This window comes from Oryctolagus cuniculus, chromosome 5, assembly GCF_964237555.1.
Source record: "Oryctolagus cuniculus chromosome 5, mOryCun1.1, whole genome shotgun sequence".
Taxonomy (NCBI): Eukaryota; Metazoa; Chordata; class Mammalia; order Lagomorpha; family Leporidae; genus Oryctolagus; species Oryctolagus cuniculus.
This window is the reverse complement of record NC_091436.1, coordinates 116,507,221-116,523,745: the sequence shown is the minus strand read 5'-3', so window position 1 is coordinate 116,523,745 and position 16,525 is coordinate 116,507,221. Positions and strand designations below refer to the sequence as shown.

General features: G+C 46.1%; 1 protein-coding gene across 2 annotated transcripts in view; it reads right to left on the bottom strand.

Annotated features, from left to right (window-relative positions):
* Window positions 1-399: 399 nt before the first annotated feature.
* ELOVL5 (ELOVL fatty acid elongase 5) overlaps window positions 400-16,525 on the bottom strand; it is an 84,540-nt gene continuing 68,414 nt past the window's right edge. For both annotated transcript variants that reach the window (XM_002714509.5, XM_070073990.1), the window contains exons 4-8: window positions 11,080-11,157; window positions 10,016-10,187; window positions 7,284-7,408; window positions 4,145-4,279; window positions 400-2,300 (exon numbers count right to left, since the gene is read on the bottom strand). In XM_002714509.5, the coding sequence (XP_002714555.1) occupies window positions 2,157-2,300; window positions 4,145-4,279; window positions 7,284-7,408; window positions 10,016-10,187; window positions 11,080-11,157 (654 nt within the window). In that variant the 3' untranslated portion in view covers window positions 400-2,156. The remainder of the gene's footprint in view (window positions 2,301-4,144; window positions 4,280-7,283; window positions 7,409-10,015; window positions 10,188-11,079; window positions 11,158-16,525) is intronic.

Here is a 16,525-nt window from a genome sequence, read left to right as displayed (position 1 = left end):
TGGATGCTTCTGCAAGCCACCATGTGAGTGGCTGTGACAGGGACCGTATGGTCTGCAAAGCCTGAAATATTTTCTACTTGGCTATTTTCAGGAAAAAAAAAAATGCAGGGAAGTAACTCTTAACAGCCCAGGGGTTAGGAGAGAGGGTGGGGTCAATGGAAGGAAGGACAAAGGTGTGCTTAGGGCCAGGACCTCTGGTGACAGCTGGAGAGGACCAAGAGGAAAGAATGAGGGTGGAACTACCACCAGGACTTAGCATGCCAGGTTCTCTGTCGAGCCAACTGAGCAACAACTGAAGTGCGTTATTTCCATCTCTCTGGGTAAGCTGAGAAAAGCGGATTTTTGCCCCCAGTCTTTCAGAACTGGCAGCACATAAGAAATGTAAAACACAAGCACAGGTAATCAAAAATGTTTTAATGATTAATGTTTAGACATTATTTAACAGTGTGGGTATATCCAGATGAGCTAAGCACACTTTGACAGCACACTATTGAATGTTACAGTTTCTGTATTGAAATATGTAAAGACATCTGCAAACTAGTACCTAGGAATGCAGACACACATTTACAAATATACACATTCTAGATTTGATAAGGTAAATGTAAACAGATGCTGAGACTCTGTCCAAACAGAAAATCCACAAGACTAATAAGAGAGCCAATTGGCTCCCTAAAATATGAATGTGCAAAATTAAAGCATGGTAAACTGATATTTACATAAATATCAAACCAACAATTAGTTTATACATTGTCAATGACCTTCTAGGATATGTCATGAGTGGTTCAATGAATGTTTCTGTTTTCAATGGAGAAGGTGGTATTCAGAGGTTAAATTTCAACACTTTAAAATGACACATATAATAGTCCTTATCTGTTTGACCACTGCCTCAAATGTGTGAGACATGATTTTACAATAAACAGTATATTATTTTTAAACAAGCAGTTCTAACAAATTTTTAGATTCTAAGCAGAAAAAAAATTATAAAGGCTATTAGATTTACATTAAACAAGTTATCTGTATCCAATTTTCCAGGTCTCTTATGCTGTAGCTATCTGTTTAATTTTATATTATATTAAATTTCTTTAAGGTTCTTTCTTCCTGTTGTGTGAATTTTGGTAAACTAGGCACATTTTAAAAGGAAGTTCATGTCAAAACAGGTAACAGTACAGAAATCAACCCAAGTCTGGACCCTGGCAACCAGTTCCCTACTGCACAGCTATGGGACTCTGTCAAAGAGCAAATATTCAGGCATCTCTCTTGAAAAGTACACATCCTCTCGCACACAGGTGGAAAGCACAATGGACTCTGTTTCCTGTATAAAAACACCCAGTACTTCAGAAATTAACAATGGCCTACTCGCCCTACACACATCCTAAAATCTTGAGGATAAAGAATATATATTTTAAGTTTCATCAAGACTACTTTAGAGCCGCCGGCCCCCCCTTTTTTGTACATAGTGGCACTCAAACTAAAAAAATAAGATCTGTTAAAAAGTTAAACTGACGGTTTGTTCCACTAGATTTGAGCCTGCCTGATTCAAAGCCAATACTACAAAACTGAAGGTGCCATTTCTGACTTCACATCTCTAAGTCACTTGGAATTATAGGTCACACACTGGTTTAATAAATCACGGTCTTTGATTTTTTTTTTCCTAAACAGAACTATTACAAATGAATACAAACTTGAAACATCCCCTAATTTAAACTAATAAGCTTTGGGCCCTGCTTTTTAAATTTTAAGGCATGTGTGTTTTTCTACTGTAACAACATTGTACAAATTTACATTTACAATCACATGCATGATCTACAGTTAAAAAAAAAAGTTTGGATTACAGTGTTTTTAAATTGTGAATCACAATTCAGCACCTATCATGTTATAACTAATAAGGCAACAGCAGTGTCATATACTACAATAATACTCCCTTTCCACAGTCTAGCGCGGGGGTCAATGAGAGCCCAGAAATGTTAAGAAATCTTAAACCTACTTGGATAATTTGTCTAGGTTGTCTAGGGGTTTTGAACTGATGAAGGAAGTCCTACACGAATCACGCTATTGTAGGCCGGACTAGTTACAGCAGCTGTTAACAGCGTCGGCACACAACTCACACTGTGCTTACAATCGGGTGACGTGGCCTGCAGGTCCTCGGCTCCTCCACTTCAATCCTTCCGTTGCTTCCGTGGCTTCACATTGTTCTCCAGGGCGGAAAAGCTGTTGGTGTGTCCATTCACAGCAGTCACGGACCCGTTCTGGTGGTCCTTGAGGTGGTCTTTCCTTCGGGAGGCCCCCTTCTTGTTGTAGGTCTGAAACGCAGTAAGAGTGGACGGCTAGCCAGGTGAGCACAGGGCCTGTATGGACAACCTCACTGGGAACTGAATTCCTAACACAGGCCTGGTTTCCTTTTATGACCAAATGTTGTTAAGAAGTAATTCCTGGGTAAAGGAACTGTGACTACATTTTTTTTTTTTTTTTTTTTTTTGCCACTGGTTTCAATTACTCTTCCCTTTCTTTCCCAAAAGAAGTATTATTCAAACATTACACAAGGAAAGGCATTTGGTGCAGTGACTGAGGAGGAATGGCTTGAGATGTCCTCATCCCGAACTGGAGTGCCTGAATTCCAGTGCTGGGCTCTGGTCCACTCCAGCTTTCTGCTAACGTGCACCCTGGGAGGCAGCAGGTGGTTAGGTCCCTGCCACCCACCATGGGAGACCTGGATTGAGTTCTTGGTTCGTGGCTTTGACCTGGCCCAGCCTTGGCTGTTGACGGCATTTGGGGAGTGAACTAGTGGTTGGAAGATCTCTTTCTCTCCCTCTTTAAATAAACAATTTAAAAATATTACACAGAAAAAAAGCAGTTATACTTTACTCTGCTTAGCCTTTTCAGTGCCTGGATGGCAAAGGACAGGAGTTACGTGGCCAAACTGGTTTCTCCCACCCAGTAAATAGCTCTCTTGACATCCATATCCCTTGGCCATCTTCAAAATTTTCTCCTTTCTTCAGCATCTATTTCAGGCCTCAGAGACACAGCCCTATGCTGCCACAAGCAGCTAGGAGAAGTGTGAGTTCATCTTCTTTGTGTCTCTTCCTATCAACCCCTGTACCTGGTGCATGTTCCAAAGTCGAGTCAAACTGCTGAGCTCGCCAGGGCATAGAGTCAACTCAAACTCACTATGCCACACATAGTTGTGCAGCTGCTCCACACTACTGGGCTTTCCCTGCCTCAGGACCCCCAGCCTCTGATTTACTCCTGAACTCCTGTGTCGTCCTCACATCAGTGGCAGCACGCCTGCCAGGCACTGGCCACAAAAGCAGGAACACACATGGTCCAACAAGTGGCAGGGGAATCAGCAGAGGCTGCCAAGTAGTCAGAGATGATCTGCCCTAAATAGACTCTCCGGGGAGAAAAACCCACATCACCACGTCATGTGCTTGGGGACGCCCTGACCCCCAGACCAACAGTGGATGGATAAGGATAGCGGACAGAAGGGCAGACTTCATCGTCTTTTTAAATTTTCATTTTGAACTTCAAAGGTGGAGAGACAGAGAGAGATCATCTGTCCACCGATTTACTCCCCAAATGCCTGCAGCAGCCAGGGCTGGGCCAGGCTGAACAGGCTGAAGCCAGGAGCCCCGGACTCAATTCAGGTATCCTTTATGGATGGCAGGGACTCAAGCACTTGAGCCATCCTTTGTGCCTCCTGGGGTGTGCATTAGTAGGAAGCTGGATCAGAAGGGGAGCCAGAACTGAACCAGGCATTCCGATATGGAATGAGGGCATCTCAGGTGGAGTCTTAACCACTAAGTCAAACACCCGCCCCCAAGGGCAAGGTTTCCTTCTGTATTTGAGGACTGTGATGAAGACATTTCTTTCGAAATTTTATTTGGCTGTGATGTTTAGGGTGGCAAGGCTGAGAAAGTTCTGACTGGAACTTCCTGCGCCCTGGCATGGGTCAGTGGGAAGCAACACAGCCTGCTGAACAGCCCTCTATCTCCCATGTGTTTCCCCACGCACCCTCACCCAGAACCCAGAACTGATCTAGCACCTTCTAGTTAGCACAGTGCCTGGCACCCAGAGGAATTCCACACATCCTTGGAAAACAAAGGACGAGAGTCTTTGTCAGAATAGGTAAGAGAAGGGTGAGGCTTACCTGAATGTAGAAATTTGTGAAGAGGGTGATCAGGGAAATCATGTATCCGATCTGGAAATACAACCAGCCGAGAGGGAACGTGCATGGCCATATGACCCCACAGCTGGTCTGGATGATTGTCAGCACAAACTGAAGCTGCAGGCGAGAAAGGACACAAGCCAGTGGTGACAATGGATGCACGAGGCCCCTCGCCAGACTGCTTGGCCTGCACCCCCGAGCTCCTGAATTCACACCCACCAGCCTTTCCACAGGTAACGGCAGTCATTTCATTTTTTTTAAATTTTTTTTAATTTTTTTTATTTTTGACAGGCAGAGTGAACAGTGAGAGAGAGAGAGAGACAGAGAGAAAGGTCTTCCTTTTGCCGTTGGTTCACCCTCCAATGGCCGCCGCAGCCGGCGCATCGCGCTGATCCAAAGGCAGGAGCCAGGTGCTTTTCCTGGTCTCCCATGCAGGTGCAGGGCCCAAGCACTTGGGCCATCCTCCACTGCACTCCCTGGCCACAGCAGAGAGCTGGCCTGGAAGAGGGGCAACCGGCACAGAATCCGGCGCCCCGACCGGGACTAGAACCCGGTGTGCCGGCGCCGCAAGGCGGAGGATTAGCCTATTGAGCCACGGCGCCGGCCTGGCAGTCATTTCACAAACACGATGCATGCATGGCACTCATCCTAACTCTGTGTGTATCTCATACACTTGTATATTCTCTCCCCCTTTCAAGCTACTAAAACCACCTTCACCAAAATCCAAGGATACAACAGGCAGGCACAAGGGTTTGCCTGAAAAATGTGTTAAGCAGAGAAAGGCAGGGTGAGGGGAGTGGGTTTAATGGAGCTGTTGACATCCCTGCAGGATGGACAACCGCCTGGACACTCTTCCTCGTCCTCAGTGGTGTACCCTCTGGTTTGGGGAAGGCTGAAGGGATTTAACTCCTCCTGGCAAACAATGCCAGGTCAATGAATGATTCCTGGTGAGTAATCCTTGAACAGCATGTGACTGCATGGAACACAGTGAAAGGCTGTTAGAACAAGGCGTGGCTACGGGGGCGCATCCTTCCGAAGAGTGACGGAGGAGTGAATACCACTCACTGCCTGTCTGGCAGTTTCCAATGTTCCACACAGAGAAGGTGGCTTTTCTTTCCCCCTTCTTTTTATTCAAGGTGAGCACCCTAGGCTGAAAGAGTTGTGCACCCAAAAAATTAGACAAACTGGTACAATCTTCCACCTCAAAGCACAGATCCTAATGGATAATCAACTTTCCCTGTCTGTTCTTTTAAACCCTCCTTCTGCAGGAGCCACACCGCTTGGTTATCAACTGATCCTCAAGTGTAACAAGGAAGCTAAAGAACAATTATCCTTCCTCACAGGGGGCCGAGAGAAACACAACCAGGACTGCACAGCAGCTGGCAGAGGTGATAATGAAACGTCAAACACGTAAGTAGCTCAGAAAAGTCTCTTGGGGTTTTTTTTTGCCCTAGGTTGTTATTTTTAAATAATGGGGGGAAAATCACAATTCACTTGCAGGGATCTGAATCAGCTTGCTTTGCTTAGGAAAACATGCTAATAAGGCTATGGGTTTAATATTTATTACTTCTCAGCCAGCTAGCTTTGGCCCAACACCTTAATGTCCTCATCTACCAAGTGGGGACAATAATATGAAATCAGGCTGCTAGAACATTCCATGTAAAGTCACTTACTTAACATGAGGACCTGACATGTGGTAAACATTTAACAAAAGTCAGTGTTTAACATTGTTGGTATTAATAAATAATAATATTTTTTTTGAGAACAAGACACAATGAGTTTTAATAAACGTTTACCAGAGGACACACTCATGGTTGCATTTCTGATCATGTGTTGGTAACATTGCAGGAGTCTGTGGTTCTGAACTCTTTGATTCTTGTCTCAGACCATGGAGAATGAAGATCATGGACAAGGAAGGGCAGGCACAGAAGCAAAGTTTATTGAAGAAAGAGAAAGCCCTTGGGCCAGCGCCGCGGTTCACTAGGCTAATCCTCTGCCTGCGACGCCGGCACCCCGGGGTTCTAGTCCTGGTCAGGGCCCCGGATTCTGTCCCTGTTGCTCCTCTTCCAGGCCAGCTCTCTGCTGTGGCCCGGGAAGGCAGTGGAGGATGGCCCAAGTGCTTAGGCCCTGCACCCTCATAGGAGACCAGGAGGAAGCACCTGGCTCCCGGCTTCGGATCGGCACAATGCGCCGGCTGTAGTGGCCACTTGGCGGGGTGAACCAACGGAAAGGAAGACCTTTCTCTCTGTCTCTCTCTCTCTCACTGTCTAAATCTGCCTGTCAAAAAAAAAAAAAAAAAAAAAGGAGAACGTCCTCACGTGAGGAACGGGTCTCCAATGGAGTGAGGGAAGCTGGCTCAGGGTTTAAATCCTTTGGGCTATGAGGAAGCTTGTACAGGGTCTTGTAAACTTGTCATTTAGCCATAGGTGACTTTCTCATTGCTGGGGAGTTGATATCTGGAGCTATACAAGTCCAGCTGTAACCACGTCTTGCTTTGTTTTCCGTTTCTCTGTCTTGATTTTGAGTAGTGAGGTATTAATAATTAGTTCATGAAAGAATTCATGAGCGAGGAGTGGGGTCTATAATATACCGACAACTGGGAAAGGCTTAAGAAAGAATGGTGAGCACCAAGTGCTAACAGTTGTCTTGGCCCTTGCAGGGTGGGCCTGGGGATAAGGGTTGTCAGCAGAGGCAGAGCAAGTGCCACCCCTGCCGACAGGTGCCCCACTGCACAGGGGCTGCATGGCCACCCTGCACCTGCCTTAGCAAATACCCTTGCTGCCTAATCAGTGGCAAGTGTCCGATTCCTGCTACTCCACAGCTCCTCCTAAATCCTGGTTTGGGACTACAATTAGAACACACACACACACACATACACACACACTCACAGAGGAACGAAGTGAACTTGCAGGTGGGAAGTTAGTTACAGTCCTCATTCTACAACTCAACTACTGTACACCATGAGTACAGTTTCTCCATCAATTAAAAATGAGGAAAGTCACTTATTTGCCTCTTTCAAGCACTTACTTGGATCAAATGAGGCAAGGGAGGGGAAGGGTCTTTAGGGACTCCTACTAAAGCCAGGAAGAGGTCTGTGTCCACCCAGGATGGAGTCACTCACCAGCTGCCCCTGAGTGATGTACTTCTTCCACCAGAGGTACGGACGCATGGATGGCACGGAGGACAGACCATAGTATGAGTACATGAGGACGTGGATGAAGCTGTTAAGTGTGGCACCAAAATAAGCTGCAGGAACACATGGAATTTGGGGAAGAAGATGCAACAGTATTTTATATAACAGACAAAAAGGGCAAGATTCTTGTTTTAAGAAATTTATGTGGCTGACATTGTGGCACAGCAGGTTAAGCCACTTGTGATGCTGGTATCCCATATCAGAGTGCTGGTTTGAGTCCAGGCTGCTCTATTTCCAATTCTGCTTCCTGTTTTTTTTTTTTTTTTAATTTTTTTATTATTATTATTTTTTAATTTTTTGACAGGCAGAGTGGACAGTAAGAAGAGAGACAGAGAGAAAGGTCTTCCTTTTTGCCGTTGGTTCACCCTCCAATGGCTGCCGTGGCCGGCGCGCTGCAGCCAGCGTACCGCACTGATCCTATGGCAGGAGCCAGGTACTTCTCCTGGTCTCCCATGGGGTGCAGGGCCCAAGTACTTGGGCCATCCTCCACTGCACTCCCAGGCCACAGCAGAGAGCTGGCCTGGAAGAGGGCAACTGGGACAGAATCTGGTGCCCCGACCGGGACTAGAACCCGGTGTGCCAGTGCCGCAAGGTGGAGGATTAGCTTAGTGAGCCGGGGCGCTGGCCTCTGCTTCCTGTTAATGTGCCTGGGAAGGCAGTGGATGATGGTTCAAGTAGTTGGGTCTTGCCACCCATGTGGAAGACCTGGATGGAGTCCCAGTATTCTGGCTTCAGCCTGTTCCAGCCCAGGCCATTGTGGCCATCTGGGGAATGAACCAGCAGGTGGAAGATGTCTTTCTGTCTCTCTTGCTCTGTCTTTCAAATAAATAAACAAATTTTCTAAGATTACTTATTTATTTATTTTTAATTACAGAGACAGAGAGACATTTTTCATCTGCTGGTTCACTCACCAAATACTCATAACAGCCAGGGCTGAACCAAGCTGAAGTCAGGAGGCTGAAACCCAATCCAGGTCTCCCATGTGGGTGGCAGGGACCCAAGTACTAAGGCCATTACCTGCTGCCTCCCAGGGTGCACATTAGCAGGATGCCAGAACTGGAAGCAGAGCCACGACTCAAATCCAGGCAACTCTGATATGGGATACAGGTGTCCCACACAGTATCTTAATCACTATGCCAGATAGCAGCTCCCAACATTCTCTTTGAATAGGATGTTTTTGAACGGGGGCTGACAAACACTGCCGCCCCAAGCACTGCATAGGTGTGTAATGAGAAGTCAACTTCCACTTTGGCCGGCAGCCATCAATCAGGATGCTCTTTTAGCTCAGAGGTCAGCTGGAGCTGCCAGGTGGGCATCTGACACAGCAGCCATGGTACCACCTGCCCTCTCTGGCACCTGCAGGCTTTGCTGTCAGAGTTTGAGCAACTTCCAGAGGCAGCTGCTTCTCTTTCCACACCCAACTGCCTCAGCTGTGCTACTCTGCAGGCTGGGGAAGGCAGCCAACGGGCAGCGTGCTCAAAGCTGGCTGTTTGCACACATTTGCTGAGGCTGGGAGAGGCCTCTGAAGTCACCTCCTGTTATTCTCCTGGACTGCAGTGCTGAGGTCATACAGTTTTATTAATAGAGCCCAGTCCCTCAGGGATAAAAGATCTCTCTTGTCACATGATTTTCAATTTCTAGTAGAACCACAAATTCTTTTTTTAGATTCTCTGCCCTCCTCCCTGACAGTAAGCAACCAAACAAAGCTATCCTGCTTTTCCCTCTGCAGTTGGAGGTGCACAGATCAGTGTCAGGGAACAAGCTTCCACTCCGAGCTATGACAGCACCTTGGCCCTGTGCCCTTGGATGAGCGGGGTCCATTCTCTGGTTCAGATTCTTATGGGCCTGGTGGGACTAGTTACAATCTGTCATCCTGCAAGTTCTCTACAAACTTAAAGCACTCCTTGAATGTGAGGAGGCGCTGTTTCTACTGAATGTTGGTTGGGTTAGCTCAGCCACAGTCATGAAGTGTGATGAAAGGGAAAAACCACTAGGGGTGGGAACCTGGAGCCCAAGCTCTACCAACCCTTCCAGGGTCTCAGCTTCCTCCCAAGCGCAGAGGAGCTGTATGGGGAAAGTCCTGACAATTTAGCCTTTGAAAACCAAGGCTTAAGACAATAAGCTTCAAGACTCTAACAGAAGTGTTCCAGAAACCATATGGAACCTTACAGAATTTACACCAAACTTTAGTGCTTGTCACATATAGACACCCTGACAACTAGACTTCATTAGACTAAATGGAAATGTCCTGGTATATGACTTGGCAAAAGTATTTGACAGTCAGTTTCTTTTCCTGGCAATCGCTCCAAGGTGTGATTCCTCCTTCCTGGTCTGCAGCACTTTGACACCATAAAGTCAGGAGGATTTAGAAAGAACCTGGAACAGCTGCCCTCTATGACGAAAATGCTGTGTCTATTTCTCAGTATTCCCCTGGCTGGTTATCTCTCTTATCTCCTCCTTCAGGCAAAGGATGTTTACGCAACCAGCAAAAGGTCTTCCGAGCGCGAGCCACACAAACTCTCATTAAAAGCAATCTGGACATAGAGTTCAAATTCCTGACTTAGAAATCAACAAAGAAGCACCTTTCCTGAAAGCCCTGGTTGGAACTCAGCACATCTGCTCACCCCTGTTCCCCAAGCCCCCTTGTCTCCAGTACTCACAGTGGCCACAGGGGACCCAGTTCATCACAAACCACCAGATGTTCAGCATGGAGGCGTGGTGGTAGACATGCAGCACGGTGATCTGATGGTTGTTCTTGCGCAGGATGAAGAAGAAGGTGTCCATGAACTCTATCAGTTTGGAGAAATAGTACCACCACAGGACACGGATTATCTAAGAGGAAAGGGTCAAAGATTGAAGGCTCATCCTCCATGCTGCTCTGGGACATCTCAGAGCTGTTTCGCTAACATCCCAAGATCCAATGCCAACTGGGAGCAGCCCAAGCACCCTACTGCCTTCTAATGTTCTTGAGCAGTGGGGAGCTCCTGGCATTCAAAGTGCCTTTTAAAATATACCATGAGGTGGGTGAGGGCAGCTGAAAGGACAACCTGGGAAGTTTTAAAAGGCCCCCTGACACCCTTAAAGACTAACAAAAACAGGAAGCTCAGGGTTTAAAACCTTGATGTTGGTGTATTCCCTCTGGAAATAGTCTGCAGAGCTACTATTACAGAAAAACTACCTGAAAGATGCATCTGATGCCAGGGACTTTGCATAGAGCAGGTGACAGGAAGCACAGAAGAAAAGAATCAGACCTGCAGGGTCAGGACCCTGCCCAGTTAAATATGCCAAACAGGTGCTCTAAGAAAATGACTGCCCATGCCGAGTTGACAGACTTCATTAAAAATTTTTTTTGAGTGAAGTTGGATTCCATGTTTAACATCACTGCTCAGAGAGTATTTATAAGAATGATTAAAATATTTTAAGAGATTGTTCTCATGAGTCCATTTATGTAACTTGAACACAAATAACAATAAATGCAGATTTTTCCCTTCAACCATTAACAGGAGTTATTTTTCCAAAGGGGAAAGCTTTACTTTTCATTTTGTACCTTTCACATTATTCAATTTTCATGTTGCTTTTTTCCTATTCTTTTACAAAGTGTCAACAGGAATTACCTGGGCAGTGAGGTTCTGATCCATGTTGTCTTTTGTACAATTTCTTTATTTTAAAAGCCACGCAACCACATACAAATCACAAATACTCTTCAACAAGAGACAGCCAGTACCTTCATGTCCGATTCGCCCGCGCTGCGTGTGCCCTGACAGAAGAAGTTGTATCTGCCTTCCCATACTCCAGTAACTAACTGAAAAAGAGGGAAAAGCGTCAGCAACCACAGACAGCCCAACTGCATTCAATGCCATTTGTTTCAGGGTCTGTGACAATGCACTTGGGGCTCTGCTAGGCTAGGTCTGCTTTAAGGGAGAATGTACTTGTAGGGACATGTGACCAAAGGGGAAGTCTGCATGAGTGCAGCCTCACTTCCACAGGGGTGGGCACGTCCACACACTGAGTGGGGACCTGGGAGGCACTCCCAGCCTGCTCTCTTCACAGGCTCTCCTTTCTCACACCGCCACTGCAGTGTCCCGAGTTCATTACTCCTTCAACCAACGCAGTGTTGGGTCCCCCAGCAGCCTGGAGCCACTTTCCCTGTCAGTGCTCCTCAAACTCCAGAGGGCAGTATTGGACCCACTTGCAGGGCAAGTAACAGCCCAGCCCATGGGGGTGGGGGACTGGATCGGGTTGCAGCAGGTTCCCTGGTGATGCCTGTGCTGCTGGTCCGGGGGCTGTACTCTGAGAAGCCATGCTGTGGGCTGAGGGGATCATGGGCCCCACTTCATCTTCCTAAGTTCCTGTGGCTGGGGCATTCTCTAGACCCGTGAATTTGGCTTCTGCACACTCAGGAAATCATGCCCTTGCCTCAGAATTCACCTGCAGGCTCTGGTGTCACACAAAGGACCAGGACTGGGCTGAAAGGTCTGTATTGCAGCCCTGCAGGCATCACTGGCTCATGGGGGCTCCTCAGTCTCATCAGCACACAAGGGGAACAAACGCCCCAGAAGAGACTTCTGGACCTTGTAGAAGGAGCCCTTCTCTGGATGCAAAGTCTTCCTGGACCACCCTGTACATCTCTACATTGTCCATCCACAGTGTTCTGGCCAAACATCTATGAGATGCTACCTCTCTCTGCAAAAACTGTGCCTCACTGTGCCCCTTCCACTTCCTCCTGAAGCCTAGGGCACCCGTGACTTTTCCTGCTGATGAACGGGTGCCAGCAGGGGATAAATTGGACCTGGCACAGGAAACTGGCCACTGGTTCTCAGAGCCTGTTCCTATCCCCGGCAGCATCGGCATTACACAAGAACTTAGAAGATATGCAACTTCTACAGCCCACCCCAAACCTTCAGAATCTAAATCTTGGCTGGGTTACCCAGGTAGGGCCTCACTAGCTCACATACCCCTTTGAGAATCTACTTCTGCAGTTTCAAAGTGTGGTCTCCAAGCAGCAATACTGAGGGACACCAACCAGGACCTGGGTAGAACTTCAGTGTCTTGGGCCCCACCCCAGGTCTTCTGATTCAGAGGTTTCTGGGTATGAAGCCCAGCGGTGTGTTTTTCCAGGTGACTGATGAAGCCCAAGCTTGGAAATCACCAGCGTAACGCCGTGGCTCCCGTTTAGCCTAACGAAATCACCTGGGGAATTTTAACAAGTCACCAACGCCTGGCCGCACCCCAGGCCCCTACACCAGATTCTTGAAGAGTCTTTCCTAAAGGTCTTAATGCAAGTACAACGTACAACTAGAATTTGCTTCATGCAACTGAACTTTCCCTAAGAAATGATTCACCTCCCATAGCTTTTTGGGAAGGTGTAACTGAGAACTCAGGCCTCCAGAGACGCTGGCTTAGCTCCCCAGCGCCCTTGAACACACGCGTTTAGCTTGCTGAGCAACACGAATTCCCTCCAGGGAACAGCAGGTTCAGACAAGGCTCTGAAGACATCCTGCTGCATTTCCATCCAGCCTGACCTCAAAAGTAAACGCCAGCAGTGGGTGTAGCCACTGCCCTCACACTAAACACCTGGCTTAGCATCTGAATTTTCTTCCATTAGCTTCCTTTTTATTGTTTTCCTTCTGTCTAGTCACCCTCTAACCATAAAAGAGCTGTTAAGAGTTAACAGGGTTTTCATGGGCAAAGAACAGCACAAGGATTTAGTGTGCTGTGATACAGAGTAGGGGACGCGTCACTGCAGGATGGAAAGAGCCGTGGATTAGGAAGATCTGAGTGAGAGACCTTGTAGCTGCTGTCTTTGCTGTTTTAACTGTGAAGACGTGAGGGTGGACTACAGGATTGCCAATGGTCTGTTCTGATTTTCTAAGTTAACATTTTACAAAACAGGTCACCAACTATTCTATATCATCTCTGAAAGGCTGGCAGTCACACGACAGTTTATTAAGAGTTACTTTATCTTCTCAGTCTTACGCCATTCTCTAAAGTCATGGCCAGTTAACTAGGTCATATGCACACCTATCAGAAGTTCTAAGAATCAAACGACAAAGTCTGAGCCCAAAGTGCAGCGGGAGGCAGGCAGTGGGGTCCTCAAGAGACCTGGGGTGGAGAGGGGGCAGTGCTGTCTTGGCACAGTGTTCTGTTACGCTTCCTTCCACCCCTGGAGGAAATCGATGAACTGTCTTCCACGGCTTGAGGATAGAGAAGGGAACTAATGACTCTTGCTGAGTTTTACATGGCCTATCACAAATGAGAAAAAAATAAAGACAATGCAGTGAAGTTTTCAAAAAGATAAAACTGTGCAATATAAAAGATACACATTTTATTTAAAATAATAGGCTTATTTGGGAAAGTTAAAAATTTACTAACGTATGATTATCTTTATTAAATATATATTTTAAATTTTACTATGTCTTACATTCTAGGAATTATTATCATCATTTTTCCAGCTACTATTTTGGTTGATGATATCCTGAGATATCCTGGGTTGTTTTTCCTTTCGCCAATTTAAAAATAGGATGTTGGTGTACTTGTGCATGTATAAAGGGTCTTTAAAATATTCATGGAAAATAAGTATTTTATATATATAGACATATTTATATACATAAATAGATCACATGAAATTAAAAATATTTTTTGCACCAAAATACCTCATACTAACTTGCTATAACATTTCTGAACAGGATCTACTTCGAGGCACTAAGAAGAAAAAGATACCTGTTTAAAGAGAGTCCTTGTTGGAATACTATGAATTCTGTTCAAAAAGAAGAACAAACATCAAATTTGTGGGTGGAAGAACCGTGAAATTACTCACGCTTTATGAGAACTCTACGGTGATAATGAAGGGACAAGACAATATTGAAGATGAAGCCTGCAGGAGTAGGCTATCCACATCAATTTGTGAGAAAGAAAAAATCTGGCTTGTTCACGCCCTAATTGAAGAACACTTGCGATTAACAGCACTAACAGCCTACACCTAGACATCTGAATTGATTCAGCTTACACGATTCTGACTGAAAAGTTATATTGGACAAATAAGCTGACAGCGGTTGACAAAGGCAGAGCTTCAGCAGAAATTTTAAACAAGCGAGATCAAGTTCGTGAAGGGTTTCTTCCCACACTGCTTTACCAGTATGATCCTGAAGACAATGCACATTCAAAGCAGTGGCTACCACACCGCGGAAATGTTCAGTCAAAGCAAAAGCAGATCAGTCATGAGCAGAGGTCACGGCAATAGCTTTTGGGGACGCTCAAAAAGACTTTTTGCTTATTGATTTTCTGAAGAGCCAAAGGATGACACCTTCTGCTTATTCGGAGAGAGTGCTGAGAAAGTTAGCCAAGTCTTAGTAGGAAAACGCCCTGGGAAGCTTCACCAGGGTCCTCCCAAGCACAGCAATGCTCCCGTCCATTCCGTTCATCCAACAAGGGCAACGTGGCAAGAGTTCTGATGGGAGAGCATGAGGCCGCCACCTTATAGTCGGATTTGGCTCCATCTATTTCTTTTTGTTTCCTTAAGTATTTAAAGAGCATCCATTTTTTGTTCAGGTAACGTAAAAAAGCCTACATTGACATGGTTAAATTCCCGGGATCCTCAGTTCTTTAGGGATGGACTAACTGCCTGGTATCACCACTTAGAAAAGTGTCCTGAAATTGATGGAGCCTATGTTGAGAAATAAAGTTTGTACTTTTATCTTTTAATTCAATTTTTCATGAATTTTTTTTGAAGTCTCATACATACATATGTGCATGTATGAGGAGGTGCAGATGACTGCATTCATGAATACCTACAGTGGCAAGGACTGGGAAAATCAAGGGAGCTCCTGGGGAAGAAAAAGACACACCCTCCTTTGTAGCCCTATGGGGGCCTCAATCCCAGGAGTAGGCACAGCGAGCGATCATGTTGACTGAAGGCTTCTCCTGACATGTGCTTCCTTTTGCTTTCCAGAAGGAATCCAGGTAGGATTACCTTGAGTCTATAAGCTAATTAACTTAAAATTCCACTTTCTCTTCCCTCTATAAATGAGAAAAAAATTCCTATATAAAATACCCACTGTTGGGGTGAGTGTTGTGGCACAGTGGGTTAAGCAGCCTCTCAAGATGCCGTATCCACATCAGAGTCCTGCTTTGTGTCCCAAGTCCTCTGCTTCCAAATGCAGCTTCCTACTGATGCACATCCTGGGAGGCAGGCGATGATTCAAGTGCTTGAGTCCCTGCCACCCACATGGGAGACCTGGAAGGAGTTCCTGACCCTTGGCTTGGGCTTGGCCCAGACTTAGCTGCTGCAGGCATTTCGGCAATGAACCAGTGGATGGAAAATACCTCTGTGTGTATTTGTCTCTCTGTGTGTTGCTCTGCTTTTCAAGTAAATGAAAATAAAGTTAACGTTAAACACACACACACACACACACACACACACACACACAGTCTTTGGAAGCAGCTCAGGCACTGGGTGATGAACTTCTTTACTACAGAAGCATAAATCAGGCACACACTAGAAGTGTCTCATCTGGTGGCACTGCATTTGATCCGAGCCCACTGTTCCTCTTCCCTGGAGGCAAAGCTTCACTGCAGCACTCCCTCCACTGCCACTGCCACTGCCACTGCCACTCCACTGGTCCTGGAGCCGCTGAGCCTCACAGGCCACTGAATTCCGTGTTTAAAACCCTTCAGACTCATCACTGCCTTGAGAATGAAACGCCAAATCCTAGGCACAGCGTACCCGTGTTCTTTCACAATGCCTCCCCAAAGCTTATCTTTTACTCCTCCCTTACTTTACAGTCAGACCAGACCTTTCCCATTCTCCACACATGGCTTTCCATAACCACTACACAGTGGACGAAGGGACAGAATACATGCTGGGCTATGGCTCATTAAATCCTAGCTTCTCCACGTTTAGTTGGGTGACCTAGGGCAAGGTATTCCAACCTCTAAGGCTCAGTTCCCTCACTCCTCGAATGGAATGGGATAAACAAAACCTTCTCACCTCTGAGGGTGTCCTGAGAAGTCAGTGAGATGAAATACATACTGCTTTCCTCATCTAACACAGTGCATAGGTTAAGTAAAATAAATGTTAGCAATTCTTGTTATTTTCCTCTTTCCAACTATCTGTACCCATGTACTCCCATGGCCAGATCTCAAAATTCTATCTATCTTTCAAAGTTCTGTTA